This window comes from Dermochelys coriacea, chromosome 9 (assembly GCF_009764565.3).
Source record: "Dermochelys coriacea isolate rDerCor1 chromosome 9, rDerCor1.pri.v4, whole genome shotgun sequence".
In the NCBI taxonomy this organism is placed as follows: Eukaryota; Metazoa; Chordata; order Testudines; family Dermochelyidae; genus Dermochelys; species Dermochelys coriacea.
Window position 1 is genome coordinate 82629960 of NC_050076.1, and position 25483 is coordinate 82655442.

A 25483-nucleotide genomic window follows, 5' to 3' on the forward strand; every position below is an offset into this window, starting at 1 on the left:
TTCAGCACACAGAGGCTGTCCTGCCGTGTTGGACCTGGCTCTAAAGCACGCATGCACGATAGGTAAGAGTAGAGCTGATAGCCGTGGAATTCTGGCCAAATTCTAATTCAGATACTTACATTCTCCCCATCTAAATCCCCCAGCAGTTTAGTTAGATACAGCAGTCTTCATTTCCTTATTTTTTATGTAATTGATTTGATGAGTACAATCTCCAGGTTCCATTCTAGAGATGGCTGCATTTCATTAGCTGGTAAAAACAATCTTTTTGTAGTCTTTATTTAAATCACGGCTGTGTTGTAAGGCTGAATTAGTTAAAATTTGTAAAAGGGTCTCAAACTTCTTGGGTGAATACTTTTACTGGCAAGAATAATTGTTTTATGATTAAGTTATATTACAGTTAATAAGTTGCTTTTTTTCTGTCTCTGGGAATGGACCTTACGATTTTGTTCTGGAAGGCTGTTATATGTGAAGGCTTAGCTTTGTTCAAGAACAATATAGGCTATTGGTACTAATTTATATCAATTTTGAGAAAAATAAAGAATTCAAAATAAAATCATCCCCAGGGTAATTTGGACAAATGTTGGCATTCAGCTTTTGGAAATATAGATAAAGATGAACGTCTGATCGCCCTTCAACCATTAAAAGATACATTTGAAGCATCTGAAGAACAAGAATTTTATTTTACTGCAGCTGGCTAATAACGTCACTCAATCCCCAAATTGTGCACACATCCCCAAACTCTCTTATTGCTAATTGTTTGACTGAACATTTCAGGAATGGCACATTCATTACCCAGTTCTTATTTATTGCTGTTTGGGTTGGTAGTCATACAGAGCTTTCTGAAAATCAAAATCCATGTGGGAAACTGATTTTGACCTACAGTCTATTCCTAAACAATGGGAAAGAGAGTCTGGATTATGAATTTAAAATTAGGGTAGCAAAGGTACAGTGCATGCATAATAAGATAGTTCATAAAATCTGTTGGGCTCTGAAGAGCTTGGAAAGATATATCTTGTAAATATTGTTGGAGGTGCAACCAATCTAGAAGGAATCTGATTAATTTTGGCATATTATAGATATGTCCCCAACATTTGTGATTATGAGGCCAGAATATTAGATACTGCAAATTTTAACTGGAAATGTTATTTCCCCTGAAATGCACAATTAATCCTACATGACTGTTCTTTACTTTTATCCACTATTATGAGATTTAAAAGTAACTCTCCACAGCTGCCTGAGATGCAGAAGAAATTTCTATCCCAGACCATCAGTTCAGAATTGGTACACTGATTTGGATGAGGATGTATACTCTGAAGTATTGATTTATAAAATACAAAAGGGAGAGGTACATTCCTTGTATTGTATTAGAAGTGACTTGGCTATTAATATTCGTATCGACCCAATAACCTATGTGATACCGAGAACACTGTATCCTAATTGTACATGATGCATTATTATAGGAAATGATTCTCTGGACTCAGACATTCAGCTTTATTACACTTTATTGTAGAGTTTGTGTGTATGGCTTTCATGGATCATGTTTCTGATCAACTGATGTTTGGTCACCTCTCTTGCAAGTTAAAATCTATAATTTTATGTTCAGCTGTATTAATCTCTTGCTAAAATGTAACTGTATTTCAGTATTGTGTGTATATTTTGTTACATGCATCAAAAGTTAAAACCAAGATTTTTATGTATCAAAAATGGGGCACAGGGAATGTGTCCAAAGTTCAGCTTCACTAAAATCCAGGTTATCAGATTGCCTCCTAGATTCCAATTGACAGGGTATTTTTCACTTTCTCTTCTGAAGACTAATTGAATGAGCATGAGACTGGAGCTCAAGAACACTTTCATTTGAATCCCAGCTTTGCCACTGGTTTGCTGTGTGGCCTAGGACAAATCATTTAACCTGTGTCTCATTTTCTCCATAAATAAAACAGGAATAATAATCTATTCTACCTGTCCCACATCAGCATAGGATCTGAGCCCCATAATACTGATCTGGCTCACAAGGGAGCTGGGAAGATTATGTTATTGTAGTGCTTTGGAGATGTAAAGTGATGTATAACTTAGGTATGTTATTGTTGCTGGGTAGTGTTGATAGCACAGAATGGCTCCCCATTGAGATCTGAGCCATGGGTGCATTTCCATGCTGAGTGGATGATCCCCCTGCATACAGATAATAAAATCCTTTTAGGATCCAAACTGTAAGCTATAGGTAAGTTATTAATTTATTATACTAACAACAGCTGGGCAAACCACTGGCAGTTAACATTCATTCTTGTGAAAAGTCTGGACTTAGGCTGAACTGCCCACATCCTCTTCCTTGGAAGATCAGCAGCCTCTGGAAGAGAAGTGTCCAACTCTGGGCAGGAGTCGAAGGGTACAGTGACTGTATCCACTTTCCAGGGTTCTCACAGCTCCTGGTCTGGGAGTGCTGCTCTCCCATGTAAGGACTTGGCATCGTCAGAGCAAAGGCATGAGGACACGCCAGCAAGCTCAGCTGTGTGGGTGACATTGTCTACACCCAAATACCTGGAAATAGTGCTTAGATAACAGGCAGTGGTTGGTGCTATTTCAAAATCTAAGACAGGTCAGATAGAGATATTCACATAATAGACTTTTTTTAAAAGTGAGTTTGCTTTATTTCATTTTGGATGAAAACATTCCTAAATACCTCTACAAACTGAGGGGCAATCTGCCTTGCTGCACCAGCATCCCAATGATTTCTGATATGGTTGGGGTGCCAAAACTTGTAAGTTAAAGCAAACCCTGCTCTTTTTCCAGTGCTCTGTTTGCATCAACTCTTTATTCTTGCCACTCTTTGCTCAAACCATCCAACTGGCTTGTGTGTGTGTGTACACACACAGACACAAGCCTGTACACACACACCAGCCAATGGCCTGCATCCCTCAATATCAAAAATATGTATTTAAGGGATTTTAAAACAGCACTATGGTAAAATACCACTTACATTCCAAAAGGACTTGATCAAACTGACATCAGGAAACCAACTTCTGTTAAATCCATGTATTCTGCTCATGTCACTTTGGCGGATGGGAGGGAAAGAAACACAAAAAGCCGATATCCTGAGCACCTGCCTTACTTCCCAGGTTATTCCAACAACACCTTTACAGACAGAAAACTGGGGCAAGGTTTCTTTCCTCGCTCACTCTCTTGTATGTTTCATTTTGCTTGTCAGTGTCTCTGGTGCACATCAGGGAGCTCAGCAACAACGCACCTCTTGGGGTACAGCGCCCCCCAACCCAGTCCCAGACCCATGCAGTGGAAAGGAGTCCAGGGGCACATTGATGAGCTGCCTCGACCAGCCTCTGCCCCCCGCTCCGCTCATTCTACTGGAGCCGGAGCTTGCTGCCACCTGCCTGCCCTGCCCACCTGTGAGCGAGAGAGGCGAGAACCAGCGCAAGGGTTGGCACGTGTTCGGGGCGGGGGGGGGGCGATTGAAATCCCTGCCGATTTTGCCTAATCTCAGGCAGCAGCAGCCCTGGGAGCCTTAGCACTGGAAAAGTGACAGCGAGCAGCGAAGCTCCCCCCTGGCTGCGCTGCTGACGTCTCTCCTTCCTCTTCTTCTTTCCCTATAAAGAATCCCAGGCTCACATCAAACATCCCAGCAAAAGCAGATCAGACTGGGAGGGGTGGTGGAGAGAGAGAGAGAAATAGCTAAACTGGGATCTGCCCCGACACAAACCCCACTCCTTGCAAGAAGCCGAACCGGTCGCCTGCTTCTGGGTTTGTAATTCCCCCACCAGCATGTAGCAGAGATATCCTGGGCTCGTATCAGCTGCTGGGACGCAGGCGTTTTTGTTTTGTTATTTCCCCCCCCCCCCCTCCTGCCTCGCAAGCCTGAGAAAGTTTAAAGGCTTCTCCCTCCAGATCCCTGCAGCACCTGCACCTCCCTGGAGAAACACCCTCAGCGGAGGCTCTTGGTGACAGACACCTTAAACAGAACCCAGCCCAAGGGAGGAGAGCGGCTCGGAAGCAGCAGAAGAAACTTTGTAGCAAAACTTTTTGTTGCTGCCACTTTGCTTTGTTATCCCCTTTGGTCAGTTGTATAACATCTGCTCTTCTCACTGATCTCTCTACTTTTCATCTGATTTAGAAAAAAAGGGGGGGGAACCCCAAAACAAAAGAAACAAACAAACAAAACCCCCAGATCATCCCATGAGTTGGGGGAGGGGAGGACAAGGAATAAAGTTATTCTGAAAAAAAAAAAACATTTGGCCGTCAAGAAGAGAGGGAGGCAAACAAAATCTGTAGCAAAGGGGGGAAGCCGTGAATGGAAAGCTCAGTTTCACTGGAATCAACAAGTGAGAACTTCTGGACGCCTTGTTCTTTCCCCCTCCCCGCCCTTACCCAGCCTGAAGGCTTTGAAACTTGGTGCTGGAAAGAAATTGACCCTATTGACAGATCTCCCTCCTTGCACGTTTATAAAGGCTATACTCCTAATTCACATCTGCACCAGACATGACTCCAAAGCACTGCACCGCCCTGGCTGTTTCTGTGCTTCACGGACTGCTTTGGCTACAAGGTAAGAGCAGTTTACACGTGGTTTTTTCAATCTCTCTTCTCTCACTCACTCTCCTTTGATTTCACAGTGTATTTTTGCTCCGACAGCTTTCTCTCCTGGCTTGGCTCGCTCGGGTGTGGTATCCAGGTTGGAACTGGTCCCCCCCCCCCTTCACAGCAAGCCACCTTGTTTGCCAAAGCGGGTCATATCACAGGGACCAGCTCAAAACAAGCCACTCCTGGATGCTGGCGAGCTGATTTAAAGAAAGAATAATGATAAACCCCTGGGTGGGATGGAGAGGAACGACTTCCGCCGTGGGTGTGGGTCTTGGTTGGTGCTCCTGTCCAATGTGGGTCTAGCTCCTGGTTTTCTTGCCTGGCCCAGCACCTTGCCCCCAGGGCGCCAAAGGCAACACTCGGGCTGGCTGAACTTTTCCGTGTATTTATTTTTTTTCTCCTGCTATACGCAAGCATTCATCTGAGGACACTAACCTCCTAGCGCCATGGGCTCCTGCGCGTTACGTGGGGGCATCTGGAATCACCCTACATGAAGCAGTAAAGCAAGGACTCTGTTTAAGTTCTGGGGTCTTGTTAGAGGGGGAATTTGCAGTCCGGCTTGGTCCATGGGGCGGGGGTGGGGGAGCCTGTATTGCCACAGAGCTCAGTTCGGTTTCCTTTATGGATGCAACTCTTTCAACTGTGTTGTTGTTTTAATTGCCTGGGATTTTCTCTCCTGGATATGGGTTCGATTCCTTTCTCGGGGCTTGGGCATCACAAGGAGTCAAGTGCCTTGAGGGAGCAGATCTGGGGAGCTGCCGCTAGATGGCGCTTGCCGCTGCCAGTCGGAATCCCCGGCCCCGGTGGGGACTTCCCTGGTGGAAGTTGAAAGAATGGCTTCGAGGTGGGTTTTCAGGAGAGCTGTGGGAGAACTCCCCTGGGGAGCAGGCAAGCTCTTCCTTTGCATTTGAGAAAAGGAAAGCAAGCTTGGAAAGCGTGCACTGCTCTAAAGTCTACCTGTTCCGGGTTCCCTAGCTGCTGATCTACTTGCTCTCCCCCACCCATCCCAGGGCTTTGACCCTCAAATTCCTGTGGGGAAGTGAAGGCTCCATTCTCGGTCCATGACTCACATTCTTCTCCAATCTTGCACTTACTCAGCACTAACTGTTCCCAGGCGCCCACCAGAAGAACCTTCTTTTTAGCCCTAGCTGAACTTTCTCAGAGAGGCCCTGAAGTCTTAATACTTTACTTTGAGCAACTAACAAGCTTTGTGGATTGCTCTTAATCACCTCCCTGTCCTTGCCCTGGGCTTTCTTCTGGAAGACCCCCACCCCCATTGCAGATGTGATACATCCAATGAAATCCCACACAGTAACGCCTAATTAATTCGGCGGCCAATGGGCCAGTGAGGAATTGGCTCTGGTATTTCCTGTAATAAGTTTACAAGGGCTCTCTCACTAGACATCAGCTCTCTTACCAACAGCAATGAGAGCTCAGGTTTGAATACTTCAAAGGGGTCAGCGCTTCATTAAAATATTTGGAAATAGAGAAAGATGTATTTTCAGGAAAATGTCCTTGAAGTCTGCTGCATTTGAAGGACTTCCCCCCTAACTCCCCCCCCCCCAGCTAACACTTCTGATCCCCTGGCCTTGAGGCTTCAACAATTAGTTAAAATAGCAATTTGTGGGACTTAGTATCTTTCTCCTGTGTGGGAACATTTCAAGTTGTATTTGATCATCTGAAACAACCTGAAGAAGATGAGGCTTCAAAAGCTGAGGCTATAGCATATATCTGAGCCCTCTGTTGTGCATGGGGCAAGCTGAATCTATGAAATCACTTCCTTCATGGGGAATAGAATAATTCAGGGGTGCAATTCTTAAGGTCCATAGGTAAAGAAGTTGCAAGAGCAATCTTCCTCTCTCTAGATTGTATCACCCCTTCCTCTACACCTGGTTGTGCATCAATGCTGTGTTCTCCTTCTAAATATGTGTCTGGAGTTAGTCCTGATTTACGCTAGTGCAAGAGAATAATTGGGCTAATGAGATTTAGAAGAGCTTTTCCATGTGCCATGTGGTCTTCCATTATTTCATTAATCATGAGGATTTCATTGGATTACCATGCTACTTATTCATGGCACCTCAGATGGTATATAGGAGATGGTCTGTTATTTAATGTGGAATTTCTCCTGCCAGTAGTGTTCCATAGTGTTCCTTGAGCCTTGGGTATATTTCAAAACACCGGACTATTAGTTCTTTATCTCCTTATGGTCAGTATCAAGTGTGTTTCTAGGCTCTTGGGGTACGGTTAATTTCCACCAACAATTACAATAACCAGCCTTATCAGGAAGACAGATCTGCTGAGGGATTCTGGTAGCACCGTAAACTACAAGAGCTTCATTACTAGAATCCACATATTTGGTTTGGTTTATTCAGAGACTTATAAAACACTCCCTCACAGTGCCTCTGGTTGTATGTACCAATATTTTAAACACTTGCTAGCAGGGGTCAGCCCAGAAACTCAGAAACAAGCACCATATATTCCTCACAAATATACCTGGAGTAAACATAAGCTTTACATCTTGCCTTAAAGGGCCAGTTTGAGCTCTCCTGACCAACAGAGAAACTGGATTCCATAGGAAGAGTTATGAATACCCTGCCACCAGCCACCTGTAGTAGAAGTTCCCTAGTTGACCTCAGTTATTGTTAGAGCATGTGGGGAAATAGGTAATTCCATAACTGATTGGCCTTTATACATCAGTAGCAACATTTTGAATTGCACCTGGAAGCAAATAGGAAGTTCATGCAGTCCTCAGAGAATTGCTGTAATGCACTCCCTCTGGCTGACACTGCTAGTACACAGCCAGCTGTATTCTCCACTAACAGTGACTTTTGAATGGTCTTCAGAGCTTGTCCATATAGGGCATAAGACAGCAGTGCAGCCTGAAGGTTACAAAGGCATGTATTACCGTGGCAATTTCTGTATCAGAGAGAATTGGTAACAAGTACCTGGCCAAGCACCGGTGGGAAAACGCATTTCTGGACACCAGTTCTTGCTGGGAATCCAGGAGCACACTCATATTGCAACTGTTTCTGAAAAGGGTGGGTGTACTCCCACAGAAATGGGCCAGGGACAGCTATCACCCAGTGCACCCTCTCATAGACTCCTTATCTGGTAGTCTTACCCCTACTGTATTTAGCAAGAGCTTCATCCAGATCACTTTCATCCATGCCTCTTCAGAGCCAGACACGGAGAAGGGAGAGAGAGAGAATGTACTATCCATGTCTGACAATAAAGAGGGGCAGAGCTGTGTGTCATAGAATCATAGAACCATAGGGTTAGAAGGGACCGTAACGTTCATCTAGTCTAATCCCCTGCCAAGATGCAGGAGTTGTTGTGTCTAAACCATCCAGGACAAATGGCTATCCAGCCTCCTTTTGAAAATCTCCAGTGAAGGAGCTTCCATGACTTCCCACAGCAGTTAGTTCTATTGTTTTACTGTTCTTACAGTTTGGAAGGTTTTCCTGAGCTTTAATCTATATCTGCTATGCTGTAGTTTGAACCCATTGCCTCTTGTCCTGCCCTTTGTGGCAAGACAGAACAACTTTTCTCCATCTTTTTAATGGCAGCTGTTCAAGTATTTGAAGACTGCTATCATGTCCCCCCCCCCTTAATCTCTTTTCCAAACTAAACATACCCAGTTCCTTCAGCCTTTGCTCATATGGTTTGCATTCCATCCCTATGATCATCTTTGTTGCTCGCCTCTCGGTCCTTTCCAGTTTCTCTACATCCTTTCTATACAGTGGTGACCAAAACTGGACGCAGTACTCCAGCTGAGGGCTAACCAGCACTGAGGAGAGTGGAACTAACACCTCCCATGACTTGCATCCTATGCCTCTATTAATGCAACTCTAAATTGCATTTGCTTTTTTTCCAGCAGTACTGCATTGTTGACTCATGTTGAGGTTGTGATCCACCATAACTCCCAGATCCTTCTCAGCAGTGCTGCTGCCAAACCAGTTAGCCTCCTCTTCTGTTTGGGATAGACACCAAGGGAAAGGCTAATTTCTTAGCTAATACCCCAGCCACAGTAGAGGACTTCAAGTACTCTGTTGCAGCTAATTAGAACATACCCAGTTCCTTCAGCCTTTGCTCATATGGTTTGCATTCCATCCCTATGATCATCTTTGTTGCTCGCCTCTCGGTCCTTTCCAGTTTCTCTACATCCTTTCTATACAGTGGTGACCAAAACTGGACGCAGTACTCCAGCTGAGGGCTAACCAGCACTGAGGAGAGTGGAACTAACACCTCCCATGACTTGCATCCTATGCCTCTATTAATGCAACTCTAAATTGCATTTGCTTTTTTTCCAGCAGTACTGCATTGTTGACTCATGTTGAGGTTGTGATCCACCATAACTCCCAGATCCTTCTCAGCAGTGCTGCTGCCAAACCAGTTAGCCTCCTCTTCTGTTTGGGATAGACACCAAGGGAAAGGCTAATTTCTTAGCTAATACCCCAGCCACAGTAGAGGACTTCAAGTACTCTGTTGCAGCTAATTAGTATTGATTTGAGATGACTGCCACCATCGCTCTGCCATCAGTCTCATGTCACAGGTCTGGAGACTACCACCGTGACCTGTGTAGATGGCATACAGGGAATCCAAGAACATTTAGGAGTCTCTGTATTAATGGTTGAGGACAAAAGTTATATCTTACTAGACCATTGATAGGTTGTATTTTCCCTTAAGGAAATCTGAAATCTAATCATGCCCAGGGATCAGCAACAGGTCCTGCACCCTGACCATAGCAAAGCTGAGATTTGATTTCAAATCAGAAGAGGCAATAGGCAGACCATTGCTCATCCCAGCAATCACCAGCCCCATTCCAAAAAGCTTAGCTCCAAAATACGTAGATGTACTGAAATCATCTAGAATAGTGCCATGCTTGTCATGGTATTTCCTCCTTCTTTGACATTGTTGCATATTTTAGTTCCGATTCCTCTTAGCACAAGGTTGAAATGGTTCTGTTTGACTCTTATTGCATGTACAGTCTTTATTCTCTAAATACAAGGGCTGGTGGAAATTTTTGGCAAAAAAAGTGTTGGTTTTTTTTCCTGGTTGAAAAGTGATTTGTTTGGGTGTGTGGTGTTTGTTGTTGCTGTTGTTCCTGGTCAAAAAGTGGTTTTGGTTGGGTGGTTTGTTTTCAAAAACTTTTTTTTTTTTCAAGAAATAGCTGACATTGACAAATTTGTCATTTTGCATGAAAAAGTTAATGCTTTTTTTGTTTTTTAATCCTGACATTTTTTATCCAAAATGGTTTTCAGTAAGACAAAAATCCCAGTAACCTTTTTCAATAACATTTTCCAGTGGTTTTGAAAACCATATTAAAATAAAATCTTGACAACTTTCAAAAAAAATGAAAAGTGGATCTATTTTGAACTTTTTGACATAAAAACAACTTTAATATTTCAAATATTTTTGTGAAAATATGTTTTCATTTTTCAACCAGACCTACAAATAGTATATTACTACTATTGATGGTTTGTCATTAGTCTTCCTGTATGTTTCTAAGACAACACACCTCAGTACTAGGAAACCATCCCAATCATCATGCTTCAGAGCATAAATGATCACCTGCTGGGGCCAGGAAGAAAGTTAGCCCCATAGTAAAATATTGCAATATTGTGGTCATGTTTTTGCCTTTCTAAGAAGAATCCATCATTGGTCTCTGTTGGGGACAGGATACTGGACTAAATAGACCATTGCTCACTTTTTATAAAAGCAAATCTTATTTCCCACTGCTAATGTGATTTTCTAAATATATGCTGCACTGTGGAAAAATGTTATAAACAGTACAGAACTCTTTTTAAAAGCTAGTGTTATACTAATTTTCCTGTCTAAAACTGCCACATTCAAAACTAAGCAGAAAGAATTTTGCAATAATCAACATAAGAACATAAGACTGGCCATACTGGGTCAGACCAAAGGTCCATCCAGCCCAGTATCCTGTCTGCCGACAGTGGCCAATGCCAGATGCCCCAGAGGGAGTGAACCTAACAGGTGATGATCAAGTGATCTCTCTCCTGCCATCCATCTCCACCCTCTGACATACAGATGCTAGGAACACCATTCCTTACCCATCCTGGCTAATAGCCATTAATGGACTTAACTTCCATGAATTTATCTAGTTCTCTTTTAAAACCAGTTATAGTTCTAGCCTTCACAACCTCCTCAGGCAAGGAGTTCCACAGGTTGACTGTGCGCTGAGTGAAGAAGAACTTCCTTTTATCTGTTTTAAACCTGCTACCCATTAATTTCATTTGATGGCCCCTAGTTCTTATATTATGGGAACAAGTAAATAACTTTTTCTTATTCACTTTCTCCACACCACTCATGATTTTATATACCGCTATCATATCCCCCCTTCGTCTCCTCTTTTCCAAGATGAAAAGTCCTAGTCTCTTTAATCTCTCCTAATATGGGACCCATTCCAAACCCCTAATCATTTTAGTTGCCCTTTTCTGAACCTTTTCTAATGCCAGTATATCTTTTTTGAGATAAGGAGACCACATCTGTATGCAGTATTCAAGATGTGGGCATGCCACGGATTTATATAAGGGCAATAAGATATTCTCCGTCTTATTCTCTATCTCTTTTTTAATGATTTCTAACATCCTGTTTGCTTTTTTGACTGCTGCTGCGCCCTGCATTTACGTTCTTACGTTCTTATGCTGTATGCACACATTGAATTGAAATAGAATGTCTTATGCTTCTGTTGCATTTTCATCCAAAATACTTCACAAACTGTATACAACAGGGGTCACTTTCTCCACCACTGAAATGCAGGTGGAATGGGGAAGCTGTTTTCAGCTCACCTTGTAAAACTGCAGGGGGAATTTCAGATAAATAGATTCTAACTGTCCAGACGAGAGTTTGGCCAGGACATTGAGGCTAACCCCCGTGTAGTTGCATAATTAATTTGGTATTTTCTACATTTTCCTGGGGTGCTCCACCTTTCATTCCTCCTCTGCACTGGCTAGACTTCCCCATTATTGAGACTGAAATGGGACTTGCAAATGGCAGTAATTAAAGGACATTTTGGCTATCCCAACAGCCCAGAGAGCAAAATAGATCGCAGCCCCTAACATTTTCCTTCACAGCTCTTCTCAAGTGCCTGACAGAATATTAAGCCTTTCTAATGATGATAAAGCATTCTTGCTCCTATGCACCTCATGACATGGGAGAGAAATAGGGCAGAGAGCCTAGCTCTGTATTCGCCACTCTGGCCAGCAAGATAGGTTGTTTAAATAAGAGGAGATCCTGGTGTAAAAGTTTCTACAGTTCACTGGAATAAATGGTCTCTCAATTCACTGGGCTAGACACTTATTTTTTATTTTTTGTCCGGCAACACAGAAAACAGCAGAACCTGCCAAAATCAACCAGTGCAGAGTATTATCTGGAAATGCCATTTAATATAAATAGAGGGTTGACGTTTACCATGGGAGCAATGCTGCACCAGGAGAAAGCTTAGGACTGCAAGGCAATATTAGAGCATACCATATGGAGATGTTTTTTTGTATGACAGATGGAATCTTAAAAATGCATCCAGGCCCATTGTTCCTCAAATGAGGAAAAGGAGGAAGGCTGGTAGGATGGAGGCTAGGAGAAGACCATCTGAGGTGAAATGTAAACCGTGTGTAAGTTGAAGATACAAAATGGTCATTGCCCAAGAATGGTGGAGGATATGCAAAAATAACATCCCACCTTTCAGTAGATATGGCAGATAAAGAGCCAGTGACCTTCAGAAAAAAACTGCCTCTGGGTTTGGACTGAGCTGGAAAGACACTCAAGATGGATGGAGTCACAGATTCTGTCCCAGGGCAGCAAAGGGGGTTGAGTGGTCATGATTACATTGGAGGGGAACTTCCTCTTCTACATCTGCTAAAGCACCCACAGCTGCAGAAACTGGCCATGTCATGGAGCTTCTGGGAGCTCCATGCCACAGACGCCGCTAGGGGCCAGGATTGGGCCCATTAATTGTACTGGGAATAATTAGTGTTGTGCTCACAATAGAAGTAAGCCAAAATGTGGCTAGGTATATAGGGCTAGACTTAACCTTCAGGTTCAGCCCTGAGTAAGAGGCAGTGCACAGCTGCACCATGCAAGGAGCGGTCTGGGAAACCCCTTAGGGTGTCACAATTCTTCCCCCGTTGCTGTCTTGCTCTGGCTTCTTCAAAGAGCAGCATTTAATTTTCCTCTTGCACCTGGCCAGTGAGGTGGGGGTGGGACCAGAGCCAGGCTTCACCCTCAACCCACCCCTCTCCAACTTCTCTATGGTGGTGGGGGTTTAATCTAGGGCTGCCGTCTGCACCAGATGAGATCCAAGGTCCAGGTACCTGAGCAAGAGCTGGGGGAGAAGGGTGTTGCTGCCTAGCCTGGCATATGCCAGCCCCTGGGCTTTGCACATGGGTAAGTAGCTGGTGGCATCTTGTTTTAATCTTATGGAGATTTTTAATTAAGTTTTCAACTTGACCCCATGGTAGTGCAAAGAGCACACCTGACTGCCTCTCACTTGGTGAGGCTGATCCAGCATCTCTGTGCTGGGGGCACAGCTCACTTAGAACCATCAAAGAGAATAAAAGCAGAACTGAATTGTGCAAATGATTATCATTGGGCTCATCATATGACCTGATCCAATCTGCTTTATCAGCATTGAAACAAACTTCTATTTGATAGTGATGATTCTTTGCATTCATATGTACTCTTTATGAGTCTGATTCTCCAAACAGACACCAAAGCCCTTGTGGTTCTATATCATGAAAGTTTCCAGCGCTGTGAAGGAATTAGTAAACTTAGTGGGCTGGTGAAGTCAGTGGAGTTACACTGATATAAAACCACTGTAAGTGAGATCTGACTCAAGCCCTATATTTTCAAAGCACGATGCAAATTTTTACTAACTAATCCACTGACCTAAGCAGGTTGACCAATTGCTCCATGAGAATGTTGCCATTTTTTTAACAGGATAACTCAAAGCTACACGCTCTGATCGAGTGTTTAGGGGGCAATGAATAGAAACAGTTTTGAGAGGCACTGAAGTGCCCTCACCTTCAACTCCTTTGATTAGTCTGCCCTTTAAGTACCTACTTTGTTGCTCTCGCTACATCTGTTCTCCGTTCCCTCTGCCAAAGCATCACCCATTCTACCCTCAGGTCTCAGGATTCCTAAAATTGTTACATTTTGAAAGACCTAGAGGAATTTCTGAGCCCTGCTGCGAGTGGAGGTCTGCACAGTTTCTCTTCCTTGTATCCAAATTAAGTTTGCTTCTTCCCTTTTAAGTTGGGACTAGTGCAGAGGTTTGGCAAGCCAATGTGGGATTGCCTGTGGTTTGCAGTTTAATCTCTTTAGCTTTCTGCAGTCGGATGCAGTAAGTCTTCATACCGTGCTGAACTTTATGAGATGTGACTTCTGCAAGCTTCCCTAATATGTGTAATCACAAAGGGATTCACAACTGGCCGACGGTGTGCTCTGAGCCGATGCAGAGGGCCTTTGTTGTGGTTCTAAAGTAGTAGTTTTTACTACTGTGTTTTTACTACTAAGTTTTTACTTACTGTGAAAGAATTCTTGAAGTTACTGGGCAAGAAGAAAACCACATTGTCTAATCTGTTAAGTGATAAAGGGCCAAACAAGTCAGTTTTCCATTATGCCCTAGAGGGAATGGCAAAAGCATATGGTCCCAAAGATTTCAAAATTCAGCCAAAAACTGGACTCAGACCAGTATGTAAAGGAAATGTATGGACTTTCCTTCTATTTTCAGATCACATGCCTTCGTCTTTTGCATTTCCACATAGGTTTCCTTAGATCTTCCTGTGTTTTTCTTAACTGTGGGAAAGAGATTGCCAAGGAAGTGCAGAAGGGAGCTTACAGGCTGTCTGGAATTGTTCTTCATTTGAGGGTCAAGGAAGCTTGATCCTGTTATTATCTGTTCATTTTTTTAACCTTCATGAATCCAAAACACCTCAGTCAAAATGTTTGCTTCCTTGGGGTTGGAGGTTAGGAAATTTCACCCAATGGGTCAAATTCTGCCTCTTGGTTATACTGGTGTAAATTTTGCATAGGAGCCCTGACTCCCATGGAGATTCTTCTCCCATGGAGATTTACACCAATATAATTGTAAGCAGAATTTGGCAGCACATATTTCTCAAAGAGGTCTCCCAAAAAAAGACAGTTGCTGTTTAAGGGGCCCACCCCATATGGTGGTTTAGCACCATCAGTTCCCGTAGATGGCAACTAATGCTGGGTGCTGGAAAATGCTGACAATAAATGGAAAACAGATTTTCTAGCTTTTCCCACCTGGCAGGACCATAATCTAACTTATCAAAACTGGTGATGCAACAAACAGATTTCTCCTCCATCCACAGAAGGACACAATCAGTAATTGTGGCTATACAGTAGAAACAGGCTTGCCCCTACAAAGTTCTGATCCAGATCGCAAATTCCCTCAGTCTTTAGAAACTGAGATTTAGTTTTGGCCCTTTATAGACAGAGGGGTCATCTGTGATGATATGTCTGAATCTGAACTTCCCAGACTTTTGGAAGTGGTGGGATCTGGGGTTGTGACCCAGGCCCGTCTCCAATATGCAGAAATGTACCGTGTTTATTCTCCAGTGGCTATAAAAAGATCTTTTTTCCATGTTTCATCTCACGGTGCTCTGCCTGCTTGAAACTGCCTCCTGATGGGCCAGTAATATGTGCCCATGCTGTATATTTGGAATGCTTTTTAGCTGCAGTCCTAATTACAGTGCTTCTTCATAGAGGAAATGCTTGTTGCAAGACAGTAGTGTGTGCCTGTGTTTACAGAGAGGAAAATAAAGCCCTGTGGATGGTAACTAGCAAACCACAAGGTCTCTGTCTTTCCTTACAGAAAAATAAATCCCCCATATGCACAATATTCTGCAATCTCTAGGCCTATGTCACTAGCCCACCCTGCCTTATGTGGCAGTAACCCACTCTCTCCACTGTCACAGCTCTCTTGGAATCGCATGTCACCCATGAAGGCTATCTCTTCATGAATCCACCTTACGAAGAAGGGTACAGAGGGCATATAGCCATCTGAACCAAAAATCCTGCACCCCTTTGTGATTCACAAGTTTTCAGATCACCCTGAGTGCTGTGGGCTAGAGTCCCTTCTCCCTTGCACTCATGTAATTCCAGTGGCTCAGATTCTGCTCTCCATCACCAAGACATAAATTCAGACCTTTGCTTTCAGTGACAGTACTCCAGGTCAGAGGAGAATCGACCTCTGCATTGCTGCATTGTACTATGTGTCTGGTTCGATTACAATATTCTTGCAGCAGGGACAGTTGGCCAAATTCATCACTGACATAAGTGCAGCACCACTGAACTTAGCCTCGTATCTTTCTGGTTGTTTTCTGAAGCACCTAACAAACGCTACTGATAATAGTATTTCTCTCCACCAAAGCATTAGTTAAAAATAAAAGAAGCTGGTAATAAATACTGTTGAGTGTGTAGGCTGAAAACCACTGGCCCAGTCCAGCTATCTTGACACGAGTTCTCCCACTGAAACCAATGGGACTACTTGGGTGAGCAAAGACGAATCTCTTAAGTAAAGGTTGCAGGAGGAGTCTTACAGTTTGAACAGATCTTCCTAACTCAGGATGGGCAAATTTAGTTTGGGTTTAATAACAGCTGAGATGATTCTAAGCTCCAAATTCTAATGAACTGATTCTTAGTTATTATTTGCATTACTGTAGTGCAAAGAAGCGCTGAAGTCAGTTAACTACTTTAAAACATCATGAAATGCCCAAACTGCCTTTTTTCAGCCATAAGTGGAAGGTCCAAAGCAGCACAAGCAATTTCATCGAGGTACCTCTGGGCCTGCAGAAGCCAGTATCTGAAGTTTCCCTGAGAGACAGCCTGATCCGGCCTGCCAGCTAGAAGAAGGAGGATAAAGCCTCCACGCCGAACTTCTGAACATTGTGCTCAGCTGCTAATTCTAACATATGGGGAAGGAACATGATTTGAAAAATTGCTCCCTGCGCTTTCCAAAGACTGAGATTTTCATTTGATTCAGTTTCTTGGGCTGCCGGTGTTGAAGGACTGAGATTGCCAAAGAAGCAACTCACTCCATTGTGTAATTGCACTTTTGTGCAGGTGGAGACAAGATTGGTCCATCTTTAAGCCCCATTGCCATATCTTGGAGGGAGTATAGGTAGCACTTTTTTCAAATGCCTGTCATGAATAATCGGATGAAATAGTAGTATAACGTGGGGGGAGGGGACGACACTTTATCGAGAGCTAGCTATAGATGTACACAAAGCAAGGAAGTTAAAAATGGTTTCAGCTGCACAAGGCTGCAGGAGAGAACAAAACAGCAAATTTGGCCAGGTTAGAAGATTCTTCTGCTATTACAATGAAAAGATGATTCAAGTGACTGTAACCAATTATGTCAGCCGGAGACCCTTTCAAACACAGGTTAAGATATTACACAGTGAGAGACAGACAGAGCCATCTACCTTCCCACCTCTCCACATTTTTCCTTTACAAATGGATGGCATCGATGTTTTTATTTCATTGTCATACATTGGGCTAAATTCTGCTCTCAGATATACAGTGGTGTAAAACCACAGTAGCTTGGCTGAACACCATGGAGTGACTCTGGATTTGCTCTAATGTAACAAAAGCAGGGTTGTTAGTTTTTTTAAAAATTACAATTTATTTGAAGTTTCCAGGAATAATATAGGTAAGATGGGAGAACTTCTTCAGTCAAAGCACTGACGCTTCTTAGTAGGGCTCTAAACTATGGGTTTTATTGATAATGTTGGCAAATCCTGTGTTGCTTATGTAATATACTTGTAAAGTGTGTCATGTCCCCCTCATGTGACTAGTCCACATAGAGGATAACAGCCTGCTACTGTTACTAGCTAATGGAGTTGCTTCTTTAGCTCACATCTGTTTTGGTGCTGAAATCCCACACCCAGGTTTTACTCAGTCCTTACTCAGGCAAACTTCCCACTGAGTAGGGGCTGAGTAACAGCTAAGGCAGGTCTTTGGGATTTGGCCCTGTAAGAATGTCCAGAGAGATTCACTAAACTCCCAGAGTCCTACTTCAGCATGCACTGGGGCTTGGTGTAGAGATTCCTAGGGGTAGTGTCTCCTTTGGCTATCTCAAATTGATTAGCCCATTCTGCTTGGAAAGAGTGCCACATTTTCATCACACTTCATCGTTGCAGCCTAATGACAACTTTCCAATGTGTAATGATACCACAGGTCTCTGCGAACTGAGAGGCTAATTACCAAGAAGTTGCTAATGACTACATTTACAGTGTAATTGCTTGATCCACTGGTATTGCAGGCTCTGATTTTGTCTACTGAAGAGACAAACTAGACCTTAGGGTTTATTTGTTTATGTTTTTGGAATTTCTCTTGGCATTCTGGGCTGCACTGATATGTGGGCTGTTTTCTCACTGTTTTCATACCAAAGCAATTAATACAGTCAGCATCACACTCTAGCCCATTGTGGTTTTGTAAGTTTCACATACACATAAAATGTAGCTTACCCCTCCAAAACAACTTTGTGTGTAATGAAAGAGAAGTAGAGGTCAAAGGGATGGACTCATTCTCAGGAACGGGAGAGTCCCCAACAAGAAGCATGCAGGAACCAAAGTGTGGAGAGAAGGGGGAGCTCGCAAGAATCTATCAAGTCTTTTTTTTTGCACCCCTTTTGGATCCAGACAGTGTTGTAAACCGATGTTCTCATCACCAGTCATTATCATTAGACGAGAGAGACGGAGGATGTGTTCAAAGCCATCTCACTCCTCTTTCTCCTTACTCTATGGGAGCATTAGATTATCTACTGATCCCCTCTGTTCCACACATACCTTTAGTTAGGGTGACCTAGAGGAATAGGATGGCGTACTTAGTGACTCATGTCCTTTGACATGAGTCAAGTAAGATTCTGTTAGGAACCTTTGATCAAACAAAACAGTGTGTTTTCAAGCAGTAATAATAAAGTGTGATTTTAATACCATGGATCTTGAAATGTAGCTGCTTGAACTATTTTTACTCCACGGTCAGATACCTATGTTTAATAAATAAGATGAAGAGGATGGATCGTACTTTGTCTCCTGCTAGGGCTGTAGTTAATTCTTATTGGAGTTGTTTGTGCAAAGTATTTATTATTACTATGAGCCATAAGTATTGGCCTTTCTCGTCCCAGTTGTACTATCCAACATGTCAGAAGAAGCCATTGCCCCAGCTAGACTTACAGACATAGAGATTAAAGCAAGAAGTGATCACTAGATCAACTAGTGTGGCCTCCTATATATCACAGGTCACCAACCCCACCCAGCAGGCTAAACCTAAACTTGTCTTAGGGTATGTCTACACTACAAAATTAGGTAGATATTATAGTAGTCGATTTTTAGAAATCCATTTTATACAGTCAATTGCGTATGTCCACACTAAGCACATTAAGTCGGCGGAGTGCGTCCTCACTACTGTAGCTAGCATCGACTTACAGAGCGGTACACTGTGGGTAGCTATCCCATAGTTCCCGCAGTCTCCACCGCTCACTGGAATTCTGGGTTAAGCTCCCAATGCCTGATGGGACAAAAATATTGTTGTGGGTGGTTTTGGGTACATGTCATCAGTCGCCCCCTCCCTCCACGAAAGCAATGGCAGACAATCGTTTTGCGCCCTTTTTCCACACAGATGCCATATCACAGCTTGCAGCCCGCTCAGCTCACCAACAACACTGCTGTTGTGTCCTGGGTGCTGCTGGCAGCAGACGGTGCAGTAGGTCTGCTAACCATCGTCATCCATCGCTTCCGCTGCAACTCTACTCTGCTGCTATTGTCTCAATAGCGAATTTCTCCATGTTGTCTGTCATGGGCTCGTGAGTACAGGTGTTCTTCCTCGGGAAATGTGCACGGTGCTAACTGTCATCCTCCACCGCTTCCACTGCAACTCTGCTCTCCTGCTGTCATGAATCCACCTCACAGGTCGTCTCATCATTCTCTATAAATATCTATTCTCACGGCATCCGTCTTTAGCCACCGCTTCAGCTCTGTTCTCCTGCAGACGCCAAACCACAGCAAGCATGGAGCCCACTCAGATCACCGCATCAGTTATGAGCATTGTCCTGCGCGTTATCCTTGTGCATAAACACCTTGCGCATTATCCTGAAGTATGTTCAGAACCAGAACCTGCAAAAGCAGGTAAGGAGGTGACGGCAGTGCAGTGATGAGAGTGATGAGGACATGGACACAGACTTCTCTCAAAGCATGGGCCCCGGCAATTTGGACATCCTGGTGGCAATGGGGCAGGCTCATGCCATGGAATGCCAATTCTGGGCCCAGGAAATAAGCACAGACTGATGGGACCGCACAGTGTTGCAGGTCTGGGATGATTCCCAGTGGCTGCAAAACTTTCGCATGTGTAAGAGCACTTTCATGGAACTTTGTGACTTGCTTTCCCCTGCCCTGAAGTGCAAAAATATCAAGATGAGAGCAGCCCTCACAGTTCACAAGCGAGTGGCAATAGCCCTCTGGAAGCTTGCAACGCCAGACAGCTACGGGTCTGTCGGGAATCAATTTGGAGTGGGAAAATCTAATGTGGGGGCTGCTGTGATCCAAGTAGCCAACCCAATCACTTAGCTGCTGCTATCAAGGGTAATGACTCTGGGAAATGTGCAGGTCATAGTGGATGGCTTTGCTGCAATGGGATTCCCTAACTGTGGTGGGATGATAGATGGATATCCCTATCTTGGGACTGGACCACCTTGGCAGCCAGTACATAAACCACAAGGGGTACTTTTCAATGGTGCTGCAGGTACTGGTGGATCACAAGGGACATTTCACCGACATCAGTGTGGGATGGCCAGGAAAGGTACATGATGCTCACATCTTCAGGAATCTGGTTTGTTTGAACAGCTGCAGGAAGGGTCTTACTTCCCAGACCAGAAAATAACTGTTGGGGATGTTGAAATGCCTATAGTTATCCTAGGCAAACCAGCCTACCCCTTAATGCCATGGCTCATGAAGCCATACACAGGCAGCCTGGACAGTAGTAAGGAGCTGTTCAAGTATAGGCTGAGCAAGTGCAGAATGGGTAGAATGTGCATATGGATGTTTAAAAGCGCGCTGGTGCAGTTTAGTGACTTGGTTAGACCTCAGCAAAACCAGTATTATGATTGTTATTGCTGTGTGCTCCACAATATCTGTGAGAGTAAGGGGGAGACGTTTATGGTGGGGTGAGAGGTTGAGACAAATTTCTTGGCCACTGATTACGTGCAGCCAGACACCAGGGCGATTAGAAGAGTACAGCAGGGCGCGCTGCACATCAGAGAAGCTTTGAAAAACAGTTTTATGACTGTCCAGGCTATGGTGTGACTGTTCTGTTTGTTTCTCCTTGATGAAAACCCACCCCCTTGGTTGACTCTATTTCCCTGTAAACCAACCATCCTCCCCCCTTTGATTATCCCTTGCAGAGGCAATAAGGTCATTGTTGTTCAAAATCAGGCATTATTTATTAATTCATCACACAAATTGGGGGATAACTGCCAAGGTAGCCCAGGAGGGGTGGGGAAGGAGGAAAGTACTGGGTGGGATGGTGAATGAGGGGAGGAGGGAAGGACAAGGCCACACTGCACTTCAAAACTTATTGAATGCCAGCTTTATGTTGCTTGGGCAGTCCTCTGGGGTGGAGTGGTTGGGTGCCCGGAGCACACCCCCTCCCTCTTGCATTCTTGGGCATCTGGATGAGGAGGCTATGGAACTTGGGGAGGAGGACGGGCAGTTACACCGGGGCTGTAGCGGCGGTCTGTGCTCCTGCTGCCTTTCCTGCAGCTCCACCAGACACTGGAGCATATCAGTTTGATCCCCCAGTAGCCTCAGCATTGCACCCTGCTTCCTCTCATCACGCTGTCACCACCTCTCACCTTGCTCTTCCTTCCTGTCCTCGCATTCTTTTCTGCTTTCCTGGACTCTGACATTGTTTGTCTCCATGCATTCTGCTGAGCTCTTTCAGTGTGGGAGGACTGCATGAGCTCAGAGTACATTTCATAGTGAGTGTGGGTTTTTTGCCTTCTTATCTGTGCTAGCCTCTGTGACAGAGATGATAGGGGGAGTGTTGAAACATTTGCAGCTGTGGGAGGAAAAAAAGGGAGAGTAGTATTTAAAAAGACACATTTTAGAGAACAATGGGTAGACTCTTTCATGGTAAACCAAGCTGTTAACATTACATAGCACATGTGCTTTCAGTACAAGGTTGCATTTTGCCTCTTATATTGAGGGCCTGCCGGTTTGATGCGAAAAATCACACACGAAGGGCAGGGCAACAGAATTCGGCTTGCAGGCAGCCTTGGTAAGCCACAGTCTTTTGGCTTCTTCAACCTTCATAACATGTGGGAATGGTTTCAAACAGCAACGCCCTCCTTTCCCATACCAAGCACCCATTGGGTTGACCATTTAAAAGGGGGGGCTGTACTGGCCGCGAATGCATCCCAAGTCTTCAGGGCAAATTAATCATTAAACACGCTTGCTTTTAAACCATGTATTATATTTACAAAGGTACACTCACCAGAGGTGCCTTCTCTGGCTTCATGGTCCGGGAGCCCACCTCAGGAGGGTATTGGCTCCAGGAGGATAAACAGTTCCTGGCTATCGGGGACAATGGTTTCTCCACTTGCCTGCTGGGTGCTATCATCCTCCTCCTCATCTTCCTTATCCCCAAAATCTTCATGCCTGTTGCGTGAGACTCCCCCCTTGCATGTGTCCATAGACAGCAGTGGGGGGGGGTAGTGGGGGCACTCCCTAGAATTGCATGCAGCTCATCACAAAAGCAGCATGTCTGGGGCTCTGACCTGGAGTGGCCATTTGCCTCTTTGTTTTTTTGGTAGGCTTGCCTGAGTTTCTTAATTTTCAAGGGGCACTGCTGCTGGTCCCTGTTATAGCTTCTGTCCATCATGCTCTTGGAGATTTGGCAAATATATTTGCATTTCATCTTTTGGAACAGAGTTCTGATAGCACGGATTCGTCTCCCCATACAGCAATCTGATCCCATCCCTCCTGTTCGGTCCATGCTGGAGCTCTTTTGCAATTCTGGGACTGCATGGTCACCTATGCTGATGAGCTCGCCATGCTGACCAAACAGGAAATGAAATTCAAAAGTTCCTGAGGTTTTTCCTGTGTACCTAACTAGTGCATCTGAATTGAAAGTGCTGTCCAGAGCGGTCACAATGGAGCACTCTGGGATAGCTTCCGGAGGCCAATACCATCAAATTGTGTCTGCACTACCTAAATTTGACCCGGCGATGTCAATTTCAGCACTAATCCTCTCATCAGGGAGGAGTAGAGAAATTGATTTTAAGAGTCCTTTAAGTCAACAAAAATGGCTTCGTCATCTGGACGGGTGCAGGGTTAAATCGATCTAACAGTGCTAAATTCGACCTAAACTTGTAGTGTAGACCAGGGCTAATGCAACACAGCCAGATAGAAAGAGGGGCTGGGATATCCCAACTAGCCTTTCAGTGCAGGGTAACACCCTTTGGAGAGAGAATCTCCCTTTATAGGCCCAAGAAAGTGTGCCATCTTGTTGTTTGTTGTTGCTATAAACATCCCTCATGCCTGAGTCCAGAAGGCTCGGAACTCTTGGAGAGTTTCTGTTGGGAGGATGCAGCAAGAGAAAAGAGGGTCTTTTGTCTGGCTATAATCAGGCCTGCCGACAGCAATTCCGGGCCTCAAGGCAGAATAGTCACTGGGCGCTCTTCCAGCATGGCCAGGGCTTCCACATGCCTGCCTGGCTACCTTCACTGCGGCTGGTACCACCTCGCTCACGCCTAGGGCCCCTGGGCAATTGCCCCTTTCCCCTGACCCCCACCTGGTCGTGGGCCTGGCTATAATCCAGAGTTTTCAGTTGCAAAAATGGTTCTGTGCTACTGAGAAAACTTGGGGCAAAAGGCTGGAAATGTCACACTCTGATTGGGTCTGGTGGAAAAACTCAAAATGAGCTGGTTTGGATTTGTATGTGGAAATGTTTCATAGCACCAGCCCAAATCCAGGTGCATTTTCAGTGCAGGGCACTGCTCTGCAGACTCCTCTCCACCACATCACATTTTCAACATGCTTTAAAAAATCCCCTTTTTTTTACATTAGACATTGATTTGCTGTCTCTTTGTTAAGCAACACAGGTTTGACACTGATGGGAGAGATTATACTTATCTATCATGTTGGTGTCTGAGCCACTCACTTGAATTGGGAATTTTGGTCCAAAGATATTCATCTCAAGGCAGTTTATATTCATAAAATACCAGTGTCTTTCAGCAGCAGGTGGCCTATTGCTTGGAAAATGATGTACAATGAGGACCGATCATTGTTGGAGAAATGATTGACTAGAATTACCTAAACAAGTCAGAAAAATGAGGCATACAGTTAACAGCATGAAACTCTTATCAATGTAGATCAAATCTATCCATTAATAGAACTGTCTAGTGGAGAAGTTCAATAATCTGAAAGACACGTCACGGAGATGTGCTGTAGTAACCAGTAACTCTGCCATTGCAATTCTGCAAAGTATTCACCAGGTGCTATTCTGCTTTGTAAAGAAGTATTTCTGCTGCCCAGATACACAGCTCTGAGGGAGAGTGGAGAGAGGAACATATATGCAGATGGAAAGGTCACTGTCATCTCTGCAACTCCTAGGCTAGCTGATAGGGGACAAAGCATTGGTCAACCCCTCTCTCTACCAAGTGTCATGAGCCATGGAGCCAGTCCCATTCAGTGCACAGCATGGACCCTATCAGAACAGAGTGCCAGCCTTTGTCCTGAGTAAAGGGCCAGATATGGTCCTCAGTCCATAGTCCAGTGAGTGATGCTCTGCACTAGGGAAATCCAGAGGGATCAAAGGTAGGGGCATGTGGCTCCTACTACAGGCTTAGGGAGTCTCTGGAGCTGCTGCTTACACATGCTCTTGGTGAAAGGAGATTAGTGGGCATACTCTTCCCCAAATACTCGAGATGTCACACACACACACACACACACACCTCCATGTGTGGAACTGGCCAATCCACTCCTGGCTGTGCTGTACCAAACGTGCTAGTAATGATCTCCATGTCAGTGATATAGAAATTGGGATAGAATCAGAGAGGGGAGAGAGGTACTGGTAATCTTCCATTCCCACCTATAAAGCAAGCCTTGCTCACAAACCAAGCCCACTCACCTGAAATGTCAAAATGAGATAACTCACTGTGGCGTGTGCAGATCTTCATAATATGATTGTTCCTCTCCTTTCTTGCATGCTATAATCTGCAGTGAAATAGTTGACAATGCGATCATTAAAAGCATCAGCATTAGGGTTCATTGGGATGAATAAAGCAGTTATTGCTTTCCAGAGCTGTTGTTTCAGGCTTCCTGTGTAAAACACACCCACTCAGGATGGATTTGTCCCCAACCAGTGGTGACTGGCCACAGGTAGAGGTTGGTGAGCCTGGTACAACATGGCTTTACAGCTTTGCCTTTTAGGTCAGGCAGTAGAGCCTTATGTGCTTAAATCCAGAAGTCCAAGGTTCATTCTCGGAAGCTGACGACCCAACAAAGGGCACCATGTAGCACCTGCAAGCTTGGGTAGGCACCACGGTATTAGTTTACAGCTGGCTCACACTTCTGAAGTTTTCTTTGTAATAATAAACCCTGGAGACTTTTTTTTAAAATGTAAGCTTAGATTTTGCAACACAAGGTAGCATTTTTCCAGAAAAAAATATCAGACTGTTGATCATTGTGAGTAAATTGAAAACAACCCCTGAGCTTTCTAGATTTACTATAAATCTATATACATTTACAAGAAGCAGCAAACAGTGAACATCAGTACATTTTAAAATGTCTCTTGTTTACACTGGTTATACGTAATTCCTTGAGTGCAAATGGAAATTATTTGTAGTTCTCAATGA

The 25483-nt window shown here is 44.2% G+C and overlaps 1 protein-coding gene across 2 annotated transcripts in view; it reads left to right on the top strand.

The window, feature by feature from the left end:
• Positions 1 to 1493: 1493 nt before the first annotated feature.
• Positions 1494 to 25483, top strand: part of LOC119861605 (vascular endothelial growth factor receptor kdr-like) — a 189393-nt gene continuing 165403 nt past the window's right edge. For both annotated transcript variants that reach the window (XM_043492084.1, XM_038416926.2), the window contains exon 1: positions 1494 to 4549. In XM_043492084.1, coding sequence (XP_043348019.1) covers positions 4486 to 4549 — 64 coding nt within the window. In that variant the 5' untranslated portion in view covers positions 1494 to 4485. The remainder of the gene's footprint in view (positions 4550 to 25483) is intronic.